Source organism: Mauremys reevesii, linkage group 17, assembly GCF_016161935.1.
Source record: "Mauremys reevesii isolate NIE-2019 linkage group 17, ASM1616193v1, whole genome shotgun sequence".
Taxonomy (NCBI): Eukaryota; Metazoa; Chordata; order Testudines; family Geoemydidae; genus Mauremys; species Mauremys reevesii.
In genome coordinates this window covers 2061832-2076297 of record NC_052639.1, presented here as the reverse complement: position 1 = coordinate 2076297, position 14466 = coordinate 2061832, and the positions used below count along the sequence as shown (strand labels likewise).

The window sequence follows — 14466 nt, the reverse complement described above, 5'->3', positions numbered from 1 at the left end:
GTGCTCAGCTGGAAAACTCCATCTCCCTCCCCCAGACATGCTCACCCCACCTGCAGGCCCTTTGGTAGAAAAAACATTGTTCTGTGGGGGTGGGCCAGTAGTTAAGAGACAATCAAAACTGATGGCGCTAGATTGCCATCTTGAGATCTTCTCCACGATCGTCTTTGAACAAATTGTCCCGCACCTTTTCTAGGCTGGGCACCTGTCCAGAATACAATACAATAATCTGCCTTGGGTAAATGTAGGCGTGTCCACAGCACATCATACAATGGGAAGGTACTTGCCTGTTAGTAACTAGCGTTCTTTGAGATGTGATGTCTATATGTGCTTCACTTCTGGTGTGCGTATGCTCCATGCACCGGAGATCTGAATGCATTAGCCACCAGTGTCCATTGGTTGCGCCTGCACCCTGCATGCCTCCCTTGGGAGCTGGGATCTAAGATATAACTAGTAAGCCATGGTGCACTGGTCCTTTGGGAGCCAGTGGCCTGGTAATTCTGTGAATGCCTAGAGGAGAAGGGGCCGGACACTACAGGCGACGCTCAGAGGACTGGGGGCTATTACTCCCAGATCCTTTCCAGCGGCACTGTCACTTGGCCAGGTGTTCCTCATTTTGTAGCTGTTCATCTGATTTCTCCTTCCTAAGTGTAGTACCTCACACTGGGCTTTAATTAATTTCATCTTGTTGATTTCAGACCAATTCTCTAATTTGTCAAAGTCATTATGAATTCTAATCCTGTCCTCCAAAGTGCTAGGAGCCCCTCTCTGTGTGGTGTCATCCACACATTTTAGAAACACACTCTCCATTCCATTGTCCGAGTCTTTAATCACAATACTCAGCAATACCGGACCCAGGACTGACCCCTGTGGGACCCACTAGACACGTCTGCCCAGAGTGCAGCAAACTATTGATAACAACCCCTTGAGTATGGAGGTTTCAACCAGTTGTGCACCAATCGTACAGTAATTTCATTTAGTGATTTTCAACCAGGGGGCCAGGGCCTCCTGGGGGCCCACGAGCAGGTTTCAGGGGGTCCACCAAGCGGGGTCAGTGTGAGACATGCTAAGGTCCAGGGCAGAGGGCTGCAGCCCCACCACATGGGGCAATTGCCCTGCTTGCTACCCCTTCACGCTGGCCCTGGCTTTTATATGCAGAAAACCAGTTGCTGTGGCACAGGTGGGCGGTGGCATTTTTACAGCATGTTGGGGGTGGGGGGGCTCAGAAAGGAAAAGGTTGAGAACCCCGACGTAGACCACATTTCCCTAGTTTGCTTATGAGGATGTCAAAAGCCTCACTACAAACAGGATATATCGAGCTACTGCTTCCCCCCTCCCACTAGGCCAGGAACCTGACTGCTAGATGTGGCTTTTCTTACCGGGGCCTTTAAAATCTCCTATTGCGCCTCAAGGAGCCAACAAAGGGTGTCTGGGAGTTCAGAAACGGTCCAGTCGCTGGTGCTGTGCCTGTTGGTGCGGGGCGAACGAGATCCAGCACTGTCAGCAGCGGCGCAGAAGGAACCGTGCGATGGATGCTGAGTGCGGGAAATGGGACGTCCGTGCCACAGGTGCGGGTAGCAGAGGCACTGAGGAGAGCGGCACCTGGTGCAGTGAAGGCGAGCTCCGGGCGTGATGCGTCGGTGCGGCAAACAGTGGTGCAGCACCCACAGCAGCACCAGCAGCAATGACTGTGCCGCAAGCAGTGGTGCTGAGAGGCCACCACCAAGTGAAATCCTCTCTGGGCACCAAGGGACGAGCCAGCAGTGGAACCAAGGACTCAGGACTCCTGCTCTCTGGGCGCCAGAGGGACCAGGGATTGGCCTCGAGCTGCCCTTCTCAAGTGACACAGAAAGAGGAGACGTTGCAGGCACCTGAGGAGGAGATCTACTCCCATGCTCCTTGGCAGGATGGCGTCCATCACACTCGAGGTTGCTAACCGGGCAGGCACAGCCTTAGAGGCGGAAGAGGTGGCTGCCAGGGTACTTTACAAGGGTGATCGGTCCTAGGAGGATCCTGCATCTCTTCAGGGACTGAGCCTGGCCTCCTAGACTTCTCCAGCAGAAATCCCTTCAGTCTAGTCTCCCTGGATTTCACAGCCCGTTTGGGGAGGGCTCTGAAGTCCCTGCACTGCTCTCTAGTGTGTGTCTGTGAACCCAGACAATACAGACACTTACAGTGTCTGTCGTTCCGGGCATGGCAGACCCACACGAGGGACATAATTTAAATCTTGGGGGCAAAACCCCCCTGTACGTGGAGAAGACAGGAACTGCTCCCGCTACCAGGATTCATAGAGTCCAAGGCCAGAAGGTACCATTGTGATCATCCAGTCTGACCTCCTGCCTAGCACAGGCCAGAGACCTGCCCCACAATAATGCCCAGAGCCGACCAGTTAGAAGAACATCCCGTCTTCATTTACACATTGTCAGGGACAGAGAATCCACCATGAACCTCGGTAAAGTGTTGGTTAATTGCCCTCACTATAAAAAAATTACACCTTATTTCCAGTTTGAATTTCTCTAGCTTCAACTTCCAGTCGTTGGATCGTGTTCGACCTTTCTCTGCTAGACTGGATATTTGTTTCCTGATATTCACAAACTGTAATCAAGTCACCCTTTAACCTTCTCTTTCTTAAACTAAATAGACTGAGCTCTTTGAGTCTCTCACTATAGGGCATCTTGTCTAATCCTTTCCCCAGTCTTGGGGCTCTTCTCCGAACCCTCTTCAATTTATCAATATCCTTGTTGAACTGTGGACACCGGAACTGGACACGAGGTTCCAGCATCAGTTGCACCCCTGCCAAATACAGAGGATCCGACTTGAGAGTCCCCTGTTTATACATCAACGAATCGCATTAGCACTTTTGGCCACAGCGTTGCACTGGGAGCTCATGTTCAGCTGATTATCCACCACACCACCAAGTGTCTTTCAGAGTCCCTGCTTCCCAGGCTAGACTCCCCCACCCTGTACGTATGGCCGACAGTCTTTGCTCCGAGGAGAGGAGTCTACGACTGAAACCCTCCTACAACAGGAGAGTTCAGCTAAACTAACTAAACCGCTATCTCCAGTAACAATTATTAACTATCAAAAATTACAATTTACAAAACGTAAAGAGAAAAACTTCAGCGGAGCAGGAGACTGGACACTGCTGCTGGCTCTGTCTCTCAGCCAGAGGCCGTGAGAAGGAACTGAGGGTTGGCTGGCATCCAATCTCCAGTGCATGGGGCACATGAGCACCAGAAGTGCAGCACATCCGGCAAGCAGTCAACATCAATGGAGGTTACAGTGTGGTACAGACATATCCCACTCTGCCACACCGGTAATCCCGTTACCTTGCCAGTGTAGGGGATTCCAGCCTTGTAAGTCTCGTCAGCGTCCTCAAAGGTCACCGTAGCGATTTCAGACACGATGTCACAGCTCTTGGTTGCTTTGAGCTCCACCCCTAGCAGGAGAGGGAGGGACGATAGGAGGAAGGTGCTGGTGCTGAGAGTGACACCAGAGTTCAGGCTACATCCCAGATTTCTCTCCATAACAATCTGCCCAGCCATTTCTACCCCCTCTCGCTATGGACTGGAGGGTGTGATTGGGGGAGAATTTGGGAAGTTCGGCTGGGGGCAGAAAAGGATTTTCCTGGGGAATCTGGAAACTAGAAAATTTAGATCCACTTTCCATGGGGCTTAATCCCAAGCCAGCCACGTGACATTTGCCAGCAGGGTCTCCTGGCTCTGCGGCCCTTTCCCCAGCAGAGAGCTCCTTACTGAGCGGCCCCAGAGCTGACCCCGCACACAGGCCTCTCGGCACAGGGCCTGCCCCCAGAAAGGGCCGTTTTCAGAAGTGCCCAGTGACGCGTTGCTGTTCTGGACCCGCTCTCCTCCAGCCACTTTGCCATCGCTGATGTCAGCACCTGAGGGTAACGTTGTAGCCACCCCACAGTTACAGTTTTCAGCCAAAGGGGTGTCGCTGCTCTGGAAATCAGGATTCTGCTGGGTTAAATGTGGAGTTATCTGGGTTCGTTACTAAGCGATTAGCACTTGCGGTTTTGAGCAGCTAGCGCTAACGTCACTGAGGCCGTGACTCAGGGCCCAGCGACACAGGCTGGGCCGTCACTCCGCTCTGCCAGCTCAGTCCACAGCCAGAGGCCACTCGCGGGAGGGTGTTTAGTCTTTGCATGAACGTGCCCAGGTCTGAACTCCTCATGAGGGATCGATCCCAGTGATGGGCTGAACCAGAACCCCAGATCCAACCCCCCAACGCTACCTCTGGGCCCGTCTCTAAAGCAGCTGGGCTACAAATGACATGACCACATGTGCAAGTGAGACCGTCTGCCCCTGGGGGTTCAGTGCTGGGGGCTGCCTGGGGGCGTGCACGTGCGCTTGATTTCAGTCCCACCTGTCCCGTCCTCCACGAGAGACGCCTGGGCCTGGAGGCTCAGCTTATAGCCAGAGTGGGTCAGGTTAACGGGAGCTACAACCACCTCTCTGGAAAAGCAGCCGTTGCTGTCAGTCTGGAGGGAGAGAATCAGAGCCCGTTAGCAGCAGCTCTGCACCAGGTCCCGCAGGTGTCAGCTCAGTGGGTCTCTCATCGGGCTTGGCCTGGTTAGTGCTGGGACGGGAGACACTCAAGAAAAACCTGGGTGCTGAAGTCAGCAGCAGGGGGCGCTCTCACCTTGGGGTCAGCCCTGACACCGGTACCCCAGCGCGGCACTAGGGTCGCTGTGCAGCTGGAGCTGCTGTGGGTGGGATGAGACGTAAAACGGGCCCTGGCCACTTGTGCCCATCACAGATCCCCTGGTGCTGGTCCCCCATCGTCGTGGTAACGCTGGCTGATTCCAATCGCCCCCCCAGCCCCCCAGGGACTGAGAGCATTCGGGGAGCTCTGCCCCCGCCTAACGAGAGCTGCTGATGAGGACGGGGGGCCCCGTAACCTGGGGCACTAGCCTAGGTCTCGAGAGTCCCTGCTCTGCCACAGGCTGCCTGCAAGTCCCTCTGAGTCCGGCTCCAGCAGAAACCCCCTGCGGCCGCGAGTCTGAGCCCAGCCCTGCTGACCCTGCTTGTGCTGCAGGACTAAAACCAGCAGATCGTCGGTCGAGTCCAGGCACTAGACTCTGGGTGGGTCTCGGCTCCAGCCGAGGGTCTACACTGTTCCTTTAGCCCCACGGCGCAAGCCCCAGGCTGCAGAGCTGGGCTGGGAGACGCTGCCACAGGGTTTTTGCTGCGCGGACGGACCCTGAGCATCTCTGTGCCTCAGTTCCCCATCTGTACAATGGGGACAGGAGCCTGCCCCGCCTCCCGGGGGCTAGGAGGGTAAGTGAGGCACTGAGATAGTGTGGGGAAGGGCGGGGGGCGTAGAAGTCCCTAGGCCCTGCTACACAGCTGCCAATTCCCACCCCCAGCCTGCCAGATGGGGACCCGGATGGATCCAGGGCCTGATTCGCCTGCACTTACACCAATGTCACCAACATCATCATGGCAGATCACAGCCCCCCTCTGGCCAGTGTAAGAAAACCATGGAGAGGAGCCTCCTGCAGCAGCATGTCATGTACCTGCCCCCTCCCTAGTCACACTCACCTGGCCAGTAAGCGCCATGCACTGAATTAGCGACACATAAGAGCTGAACCAGAGATATGCTGGTTGTTCCTTCCAACACAGGCTGGCCTGGACCCTCCCCAGGACGGGCTTCCCGTAGGTGTATCTGTTTAGCAGAGGGGAGGGAGAGGGTAAGTGGGAGGGGAGGGGGGCCAACGCCCCTGCCCATGGGGGGTCCCTGCTGGGGTGGGGCTGGTCGTGTGGGTGGAGTGAGAGCCCCAGGGAGCCCTGCCTGGCCATGAGCATGGGGCAGAGGGGGGCGCAGGCAGGGAAGGGGCAGGTCAGATCCTGGCCTGGGGGGCAGGGGAGGGGAGTCAGGCCCAGGGCGGTACCAACCCCCCCTTTATCGGCCCGGCAGGGCTGCTGTCACACTCACCGGCCACACACCCGCAGCAGGAGCGTCTCATCCAGCACCGTCACCACGGGGGGCAGCTCCAGGGTCACTTCAAACTTGGGCAGCACTGGGGGCAGAGAGGGACAGAGTGAAACCGACCCACAGCCCCGGCTCGGGGGTTTCATCGCGATCCTCGGCCTTGGAGCTTCTCCCTGGGTCGTGCAGCCCCCACCAACCTGCCGGCCGGGCGGGAAGGGGAAGGGCCCGGAAATGGAGCAGGGCTGGGCAGATGCTGCAGGCTGCAGCAGTAGGGTTGCCAGGTGTCGGGTTTTCGACTGGGATGCCTGGTGAAAAGGGACACTGGCGGCTCCGGTTGGCACCACAGACCGGGCCATTAAAAGTCCGGTCGGCAGCGCAGTGGGGCTAAGGCAGGCTCCCTGCCTGCCCTGGTGCCACACCACTCCCGGAAGCAGTGGCATGTCCCCACCAGGGGCGGCTCTAGACCCCAGCGCGCCAAGCAGGCGCGTGGGCGGCCTTTCCGGGGCGGCATTTGGCTCGGTTGAGCTCCGCAGACATGCCGGTGGCAGGTCCACGGAGCCCGGGCGAAGCGGACCTGCCGCAGGCATCACTGCGGCGGTCCCCTCTTCCCGCGGCTCCGGTTGAGCTCCCGCGGTCTTGCCTGCGGCAGGTCCGCTTGTCCCGGGAGCTCAACCGGAGCCGCGGGAAGAGGGGACCCGTCGCGGGACCGGGGAAGGGCGGCGCAGCGCACCGCGCTGCTTGGGGCAGCCTGATTTCTAGAGCCGCCTGGTCCCCACACCAGCTCCCTACCTATAGGGGCAGCCAGGGGCTCCGCACCTGTTGGGGATCAGGGTGGTGAGAGGCAGTTAGGGGGTCAGTGGCAGGTGTCTGAGGCAAGGGTGGTGGTAGGTGGCAGCTGTTTCAAGGGAGACATCAGAGCTGTTCTCTCCCCCTCCCCCACAGGAGCCAGAGGAGGTTTTTGGGGGGAGGATGGAGAGGGGGCCGCTAACATTTCTCACCCCCTCCCAGCAACACCAGCTCTGGGGAGGCGGTTCTTGTGTGAAGAGCCCCTTGTGCTCCAGGAGGAGCAGAGGTGGGGCTGGGGGCACAGGGCAGAGGTCGGTGGGTGCTGGGCTGGGCAGAGGTGGGGCTGGGGGCACAGGGCAGATGTGGGTGGGGCTGGGCTGGACAGTGGTGGGGTTGGGGGCACAGGGCAGATGTGGGTGGGGCTGGGCTGGACAGAGGTGGGGTTGGGGCACAGGGCAGATGTGGGTGGGTGCTGGGCTGGGCTGGGCAGAGGTGGGGGTGGGGGCACAGGGCAGATGTGGGTGGGGGCTGGGCTGGACAGAGGTGGGGCTGGGGAACCAGGGCAGAGGTGGGTGGGTGCTGGGCTGGGCAGAGGTGGGGCTGGGGCACAGGGCAGATGTGGGTGGGGGCTGGGCTGGACAGAGGTGGGGCTGGGGGGAACAGGGCAGATGTGGGTGGGGGCTGGGCTGGGCAGAGGTGGGGCTGGTGGCCAAGGGCAGATGTGGGTGGGGGCTGAGTTGGGACTGGGGGGTCAGAGTTATCTGCTGGGGGTTGGTGAGAAGCTGGAAGCTCAGTCCCATCCAGCAGCGGGAGCCAGGCCCAGCTCCTCCCGCGATAATTTTGGTGACACGGTAACTGACCCCGTCCCCCTCCTCCTCCCACAGACACTGGCGGGAGGGGGTGGGGCTGCAGAAATCCAAAGTCAGACCAAAGCATGGAACAGCCACGGTTCTGACTCATGCTGCTGGTGTGTCTGGGACCGGCCACACTGAAATCCCCAGCTCTGCATCCCCACAGCTGCGCCGACCTGAGACCTCCCCCAGGGCCTAGGGCAGAGCGGGGCAGGGCCGGGGGCAGGGCAGGGAGTCTGAATTTCCTCCCCAGGGCCCTACTGCGGGAGGTGGGCATGGGGTGGCTGAGGCCCAGGAGAGCTTGGAGCTGGTGGGCAAGTCCCAGGGCTCTCAGCTCCCAGGGACCCTCTGACAGGGACCCACGGACACCTCGCCCCAGGGAGACTCAGGAATCCCCCTCCCACACCGTGTGCCAGAGCCGTGACCTTGGTCGCTGCCCTGGGCCCCGCTGCGCACCGTATTCCTCCACGCTGAACGAGTGCCTCGTCCCCTGCGCCTCGATGGCGTACGTCCCCAGGGCCGGCTCTGCAGACAGCGGGAGGGACAGATCCACGATGCCCTGCTGCGGAGTCACATCTCGCCACTGGGCGATGCGGTTCCCGCTGGGATCCTGGCACACGGACACGCCCTGCTCAGCCGCTGCCCCCACACACGGCTCGTCCCCGCAGCCCCCGAGAGCCTCGTGCTGCCGACGGGGGCTGGATCGACGCCCGGGGGCTCAAATCCTTCTCCTTCGCCTGGAGCAGGCACCGCCGGGCAGCCGCTGGGTAAGGGGGCCCCTGCCAGCGCCCCTCAGCCCTGACCTGAGGGCACCGCCCCTGGGGGGAACAGGCTCCCGAGGGACACCCCATCTCCAGCCTGGACAAAGCCAGGGGACGAGCCGTAGGGACTGTTTCCATCTCAGTGCTAGGCCTCTGTGGGTATGTTCCCTGCCCCCTCTCCCCCCACGCAGCCTCCCCAAACCCCCATCCCTCCCCTCTGCCCCTGCAGCTCCCAGAGACCTTCCCTCCTCCCCTGCCCTTCCCCCATCAGGCTCCCAAGGGAGCTCCCCGCTGAGTTCCCCACTGGCTGATCAAGTCGCTGCCTGACCCAGAGTCGGGGCTGGGAACATTTGGGGTGAGCGACTCAGGCAGGGATCCCAGCCAGGCCCAAACCCACCTGCCTCCCGGACAGACACCCCCAGATGCTGCAAACTCGGGGTGGGGAAGACGTACTGCGATGGCACAATGTCCCCTCCCTGCCCCCCATGGGGCCCAGCCCAGAAACGCCCTGTACTCTGGACCCTTTGCACCCCCACAGCAGGGCAGAGGCTCTAGGGCTGGATTGCTGGACACTGTGGTCACAGCCCAGACTCCTCTGGGATCCCCACCACTGAACACCCCCGGATGCCCTCGGATGAGCCAGACAGGAAGAGGAGGATGCTGGAGAGGCACAGACTGACCTGCACGGTCACCAGGGGCAGCTGCAAAGCAAACAGACAGGAGATGGCTGGTTAGAGGGACAGGAAACACCCCCCACTGCCCCCGGGCTGCCTGTGACCTCCCCAGGGCTGGGGTGTCTCTGTGGCCATGGGTGATCATGGGGACAGCAGCGGGGGTGACTGAGGGAGCAGGGACAGGAAGGGGAGCCCATGAGGCTGGAGCCCTCGCACCACCCGTGCCCCACCCCGCGGTGGCGGGTACAGGGCAGTGGGTGGCTGGTCTGTGCGTGGAGGAGCAGGGCGAGATGCTGGGGTCTCTGCCAAGGGGCAGTCTAAGGGCCGGGGGTCTGCGCTGCAGCCAGTGCCCGGGAGAGGTGGCTGGGAGGGGAGCTGTCAATCTGTATTTCCGCACTGGGCCCGATTCTGCCACCTCACTCAGCGCACAGCACGGTTAGGCTGAAAGGTGCTAATGACTGTCATCGGGGGGGGCACCCACAGCCAATCACAGACTGCACTAAAGCCAGTGGGTGCCCACCGCCTCACTACGGCCCGCAATGTGCAACCAACCCTCTCTGCAGTGAAGATACTGCAACCAACAGAGGCCACTGCCCAGGCACTGGGCTCTGAAGCCCAGGGGATGCTCCACACGGCTGTTTTCAGCAGGCCAGCACAAGCCCTGCTACTGCAAGGCTGTTACCTGCCCTGGGAGACTTGCCCCTGCAGCAGTGTAGACCAGCGGTTCTCAAACGTTAGCGCTCTGTGACGTTATTGATATAAATGGGGACCATATAGAACATGGGTTGCAACCAAGGTCCTGTAGTGGCTCCAAATCCTAAGTAAAGGGGGTCATATAAGGTGTCTAAGACCAGGTTCTGGGTTGCTGATTATAATTATGCTGTCTATATGTCTGTATCATTTTAGTTGAAGTTATGAATGTTGGCTCTATGCTGTCAGTATTTCAAGTTTGTGCTGTTTGGGAAGCCTCCCAGACAAGCTGGTGTTAGCTCTGCCTAGCCTGTTTGATGGCCCATTAAGGACCGTCAGCTACACAATGGACCCATGGAGAGAAGGCAGACACGCCTTGTGACTCAGCAAAGTATGCAAGGACTGGCCCATGTGACTCCAGGCTCCATCTTGCTGTAATTTCCACAGTGAAGACAAAGAGATTCTACACCTGGAAAAGCCTAATATAAGGCTGATGCTTCATCTCCATCTTGTCTTCAATCCTGCTTCTGACCTCTGGAGGAACTTTGCTACAAACTGAAGCTCTACACCAGGGACTGAGGACCCATCCCAGCGGGGGATGCATTCCAGAGACTTAAATTGAACCTGCAGTTTACTCCATCACTGCTGCAAGCCTGAACTAAGAACTTTGCCATTACTGTATGGAATTGATTCCATTTAACCAATTCTACCTCTCTTCTCTACCTTTTTCCCTTTGTAAATAAACCTTTAGATTTTAGATTCTAAAGGATTGGCAACAGCGTGATTTGTGGGTAAGATCTGATGTGTATATTGACCTGGGTCTGGGGCTTGGTCCTTTGGGATCGAGGGAACCTTCTTCTTTTATTGGGGTGTTGGTTTTCATAACCATTTATCCCCAGGGCGAGTGCACTGGTGGTGATACTGGGAGACTGGAGTGTCTAAGGAAATTGCTTGTGTGACTTGTGGTTAGCCAGTGGGGTGAGACCAAAGTCCTTTTGTCTGGCTGGTTTGGTTTGCCTTAGAGGTGGAAAAACCCCAGCCTAGGGCTGTAACTGCCCTGTTTGAGCAATTGGTCCTGATTTGGCACTCTCAGTTGGGTCCCGCCAGAACAGCTCCGTCACACGCTCAGGGCGGGGGCAGCCCACAGAGACCCTCTGCCTCCGCCCCGGGGACATGATGGATGCTTCCGGGAGCAGCACGGAGCCAGGGCAGGTTGGGAGCCTGCTTTAGCCCTGCTGCACAGCTGACCGGACTTTTAGCACCTGAAATCTCCCGGTTTGGCTTCAGTAGCCTCCGGGAGATAGAGGGAGGAGGAGAAACTGATGAGCGGGGCCTGCGGATCCTCTGGAGTTTGATCGGGGACCCCCAGGGGTCCACAGACCCCAGTTTGAGAAACTCTGATGTAGACCAGGGTGGCGGCTGAGGCATTCCCAGAATACAGGACATCCCGGTACTTCCAGGAATGGCGTGAGCCTGTCCCCGCTGGCGTGTCCTCGCACACTCGGTGTGTGTGAGTTCACGCCAGTAGGGGCAGAGCAGTGCGCTCTGCCAAATGGCGCCCCCCATCCAATACCAGACACAAGCATGTACTGGACGGGGGCAAACCACCCAAGAAGAGGACTGTCTGATGTCAAACCGGATGAACAGGCTGCCTGGTGTAGACAATCCTCACATGTCCAGTGCACCAGGGCCCTGTTACCCTGGCCCCCCCCCCCGAGCTCTCACCTTCTGGGTACTGGGAACGAAGTCTTTGTCCAAACTGACGATTCAAACTTCACTGCAAAGGAGCAGAGGCAGAGGCGGGAATCAGCGCCGCCCGGTTTGTCTGAGTGAATTCCCAGCTGGGGAAGGTGGCAGCCGGACGCCCTGGGCACTGACGGCCTCTGTGAACCCGCAGAATGGGCCCAGCCCGGGCAGCGCAGCGCCAGCTCCCCCCACTTCCCCCCGCAGCCCTGCCCTGGGCGGCTGGAAGGGAGTTCAGCAAGGGCGACATGTGAGAGGCTTTTCCCCGGCCCCACTTCCCACCACCTCCTGCCCTCTTGTCCCCGTCAGAGACTAGAGGCTAGAGCCCTACCTTCCACCCCTCCGCAGATGCCCCCTCCCTCGCCCCAGCCCTAGGCTGCCTGAGACCCTCCACCGTGGAGCCCTGGATGGGTGGGTGGTGCAGCCCACAGCCTCAGAGCACTATGCAGGTGGTGCAGCCCCCAGATCCCCAACCCCCAGTGCTCCCATTGGCTGGGAAAGGGGAACAGCAGCCAATGGGAGATTTCGGGGTGGTACCCACAGGTGAGGACAGAGTGTGACAGAGTTGCCTGCCCCACCCAACCCCCAGGAGCCACTGCCAGACATGCTGGCCACTTCCGGGAGCGCCGTGGGGCCAGGGCAGGCAGGGAGCCTGCCTTAGCCCCACTGCCACCCCGGAGCCACTCGAAGTAAGCGGCACCAGGCTGAAGCCCGCATCCCTCCTGCACCCCAACCCCTATCCCGAGCCCCCTCCTGCACCCCACACCCTTCCTGCACCACAACCTCCTGCACTGAGCCCCCTCCTACACCCTGCACTCCCTCCCACACCCCAACCCCCTGCCACAGCCCTACATGCATGGCTCTGCATACAATTTCCCCACCCAGATGTGGCCCTCAGGCCAAATAGTTTGCCTACCCCAGGCTAGATGGAGGGGTGGTCAGGCAGCTCTGTGCAGTGCGTGATGCCCGCACCCCCAGGCACTGCCTCCACAGCTCTCATTGGTGGCAGTTTCCATCCAAAGGGAGCTGTGGAGCCGGCGCTGAGGGTGGGGGAGCACATGGAGTTTCCCTGATCGCCCCTGTGCCTCGGGGCCGGACATGCTGGCTGCCTCCGGGGAGCTGTGCAGAGCCAGGGCAAGCAGGGAGCCTGCCTTAGCCCTACTGCACCACCACCCAAACTTTAAACGTCCCAGTCAGCAGTGCTCACCGGAGCCACCAGATCCCTTTTCGAGTGGGCGTTCCGGTCAAAAACCAGACGCCTGCCAAACCTTCCCCCTGCGCTGGTCGGGCAGTGCAGCCTTCAGCACCCCCAGGCCTGGAGCGCCGGGCAGCCGAGCACCAGCTCCAGCCGCCTGGAGTCCCTGACCACAGGCCCCCTAGCCCCAGCCCACCCCAGTCGGGGGCCCCGGTTATGAGGGAAGAGCTGCAGAGCGCCAGCGGGAAGCAGGAGGGGTCCCGGGGACGAAGCGTGGGCAGGGCCACGCAGGGCTGTTTGGGGAAGGTTAGTGTCCCCCAGCCTCTGATACCTGCTGTTCATGGAGCTCAACCTCCAGGGCCCAGCCAACCCCCGCCTCCCTGCTGAGGCCGCCAGAGGAGGCCGATCGGTGCCCCCTGCAGTGTCTGTGCCATCACCAAGGAGGGGCTGAGACCCCCACTTGGTTCCAGACAGGCCCCCAAACAGGCCTCAGGCTTTGGATTTCTTGGTAATGGGTGCAGACAGAGGCCTAGAAGTGAGAGTCCCGAATCCCTCGCTAGGCCCCCATCCCATCCCAAGGGCCTGGGGCCCCAGGAAACTCCCTCCAGCAGCTCCTGCCCTCTCACCTGTCTGTCCCGGCTTGTAGACGGCCTTGTCCGTCTGCACAAAGGTCCCGGGCTGCAGCGCCCGCAGCAGCACCTTCTTCCGCTCAGAGAACTGCAAGGCATCTCCCCGGATCGAGACGTGCAGCTCTGCCACTTCCTGCTGCCCCCCGGACGGGGCTGGAACCTGCACACGGGGACCCCAGCAAGGCCACAGTGGCTGGTAATGGGCCGGTCGTGGCACAGACCCGCTATTGCACGGGGGTGGGGGAGCAGTGGTGTTTGTGAGGAACCCTGTCACAACCCAATGGCCCCCGCCCTCAGGGAGTCCCCTGGGAAGGCAGATCTGCATTGTATATTTCTAACGCTGCTGCTAGCATTGCAAAGCATTTTGGGAAGGGTCAAAGGTGTGTGAGCGGGGAGTGGAAGTTTCCTTTGCAGGTACGAGAGGCCGAGGGGGGAGAGAAAGACAAAAGCAAAGAACGGGTTAACTCAACACTGCAGCCAGCAAGCTCAGTCCGAAGATAAGATGCTAACTCCAGCCAGCTCAAGGCCACAGCACACATCTGACTCTCGGCTGCCGGCCAAGAAAGGGGGGGCCCGGAATCCACAAACCAACCGTGAGAAAGGAAGATTTAATTGAACAGACGCAGACCTGCAGAGCCAGCCCATAACAAGCGAGGCAAGCGAAGGCTTGCACAGAGGAAAACAAAGAGGACAACAGAGTCTAGCTGGTGTGTTTTGGAGAAAGTCAAGGAGGCCACAGGAAGCTGGTTTGCACTGGCACAGAGGACACCAGGAGCAGAGGTCCCCGAATGGAGCACTCCCCCACCCCACCCCCGATGAGCCAGGACTTAAAACCCTCCTGAGAGCTGGAGCAATCTGGAGAGCACAGCAGATCTTTGGACGACCTGGGCCCTGGACAGCACTCCGTCCACCTTCCCCTCTCTTCTTCTGACGTAACACCCAGACATGGCCAGTCTCAGTCGTGTGTGAGTATCAAAGTGGGTTAGGGCTTGGGGCTCTAAAGCTTTCTTTCTCCCCCTGAGTGACGTGGGAGCGTTCCCAGCACTCTCTGCTGTATTTTATTATTTTATTAATAAAGCTTGAAAATGTAAACACTTGGTGTGTTCGTCATCTCCCCCCCAAACGATCCTGCAGCGTCAGCCAGATCACCTGACGCTCCAGGCAGATTGGTAACGAAAATCTGTC

At 59.5% G+C, this 14466-nt stretch overlaps 2 protein-coding genes across 2 annotated transcripts in view; both read right to left on the bottom strand.

The window, feature by feature from the left end:
• LOC120385031 (alpha-2-macroglobulin-like protein 1) overlaps positions 1-14466 on the bottom strand; it is a 144799-nt gene that overhangs the window by 63930 nt on the left and 66403 nt on the right. The gene's annotated exons all lie outside the window — the stretch shown is intronic.
• LOC120385032 (alpha-2-macroglobulin-like protein 1) overlaps positions 1-14466 on the bottom strand; it is a 218429-nt gene that overhangs the window by 202462 nt on the left and 1501 nt on the right. Inside the window, exon 3 of the mRNA XM_039504109.1 lies at positions 13279-13441. Coding sequence (XP_039360043.1) covers positions 13279-13441 — 163 coding nt within the window. The remainder of the gene's footprint in view (positions 1-13278; positions 13442-14466) is intronic.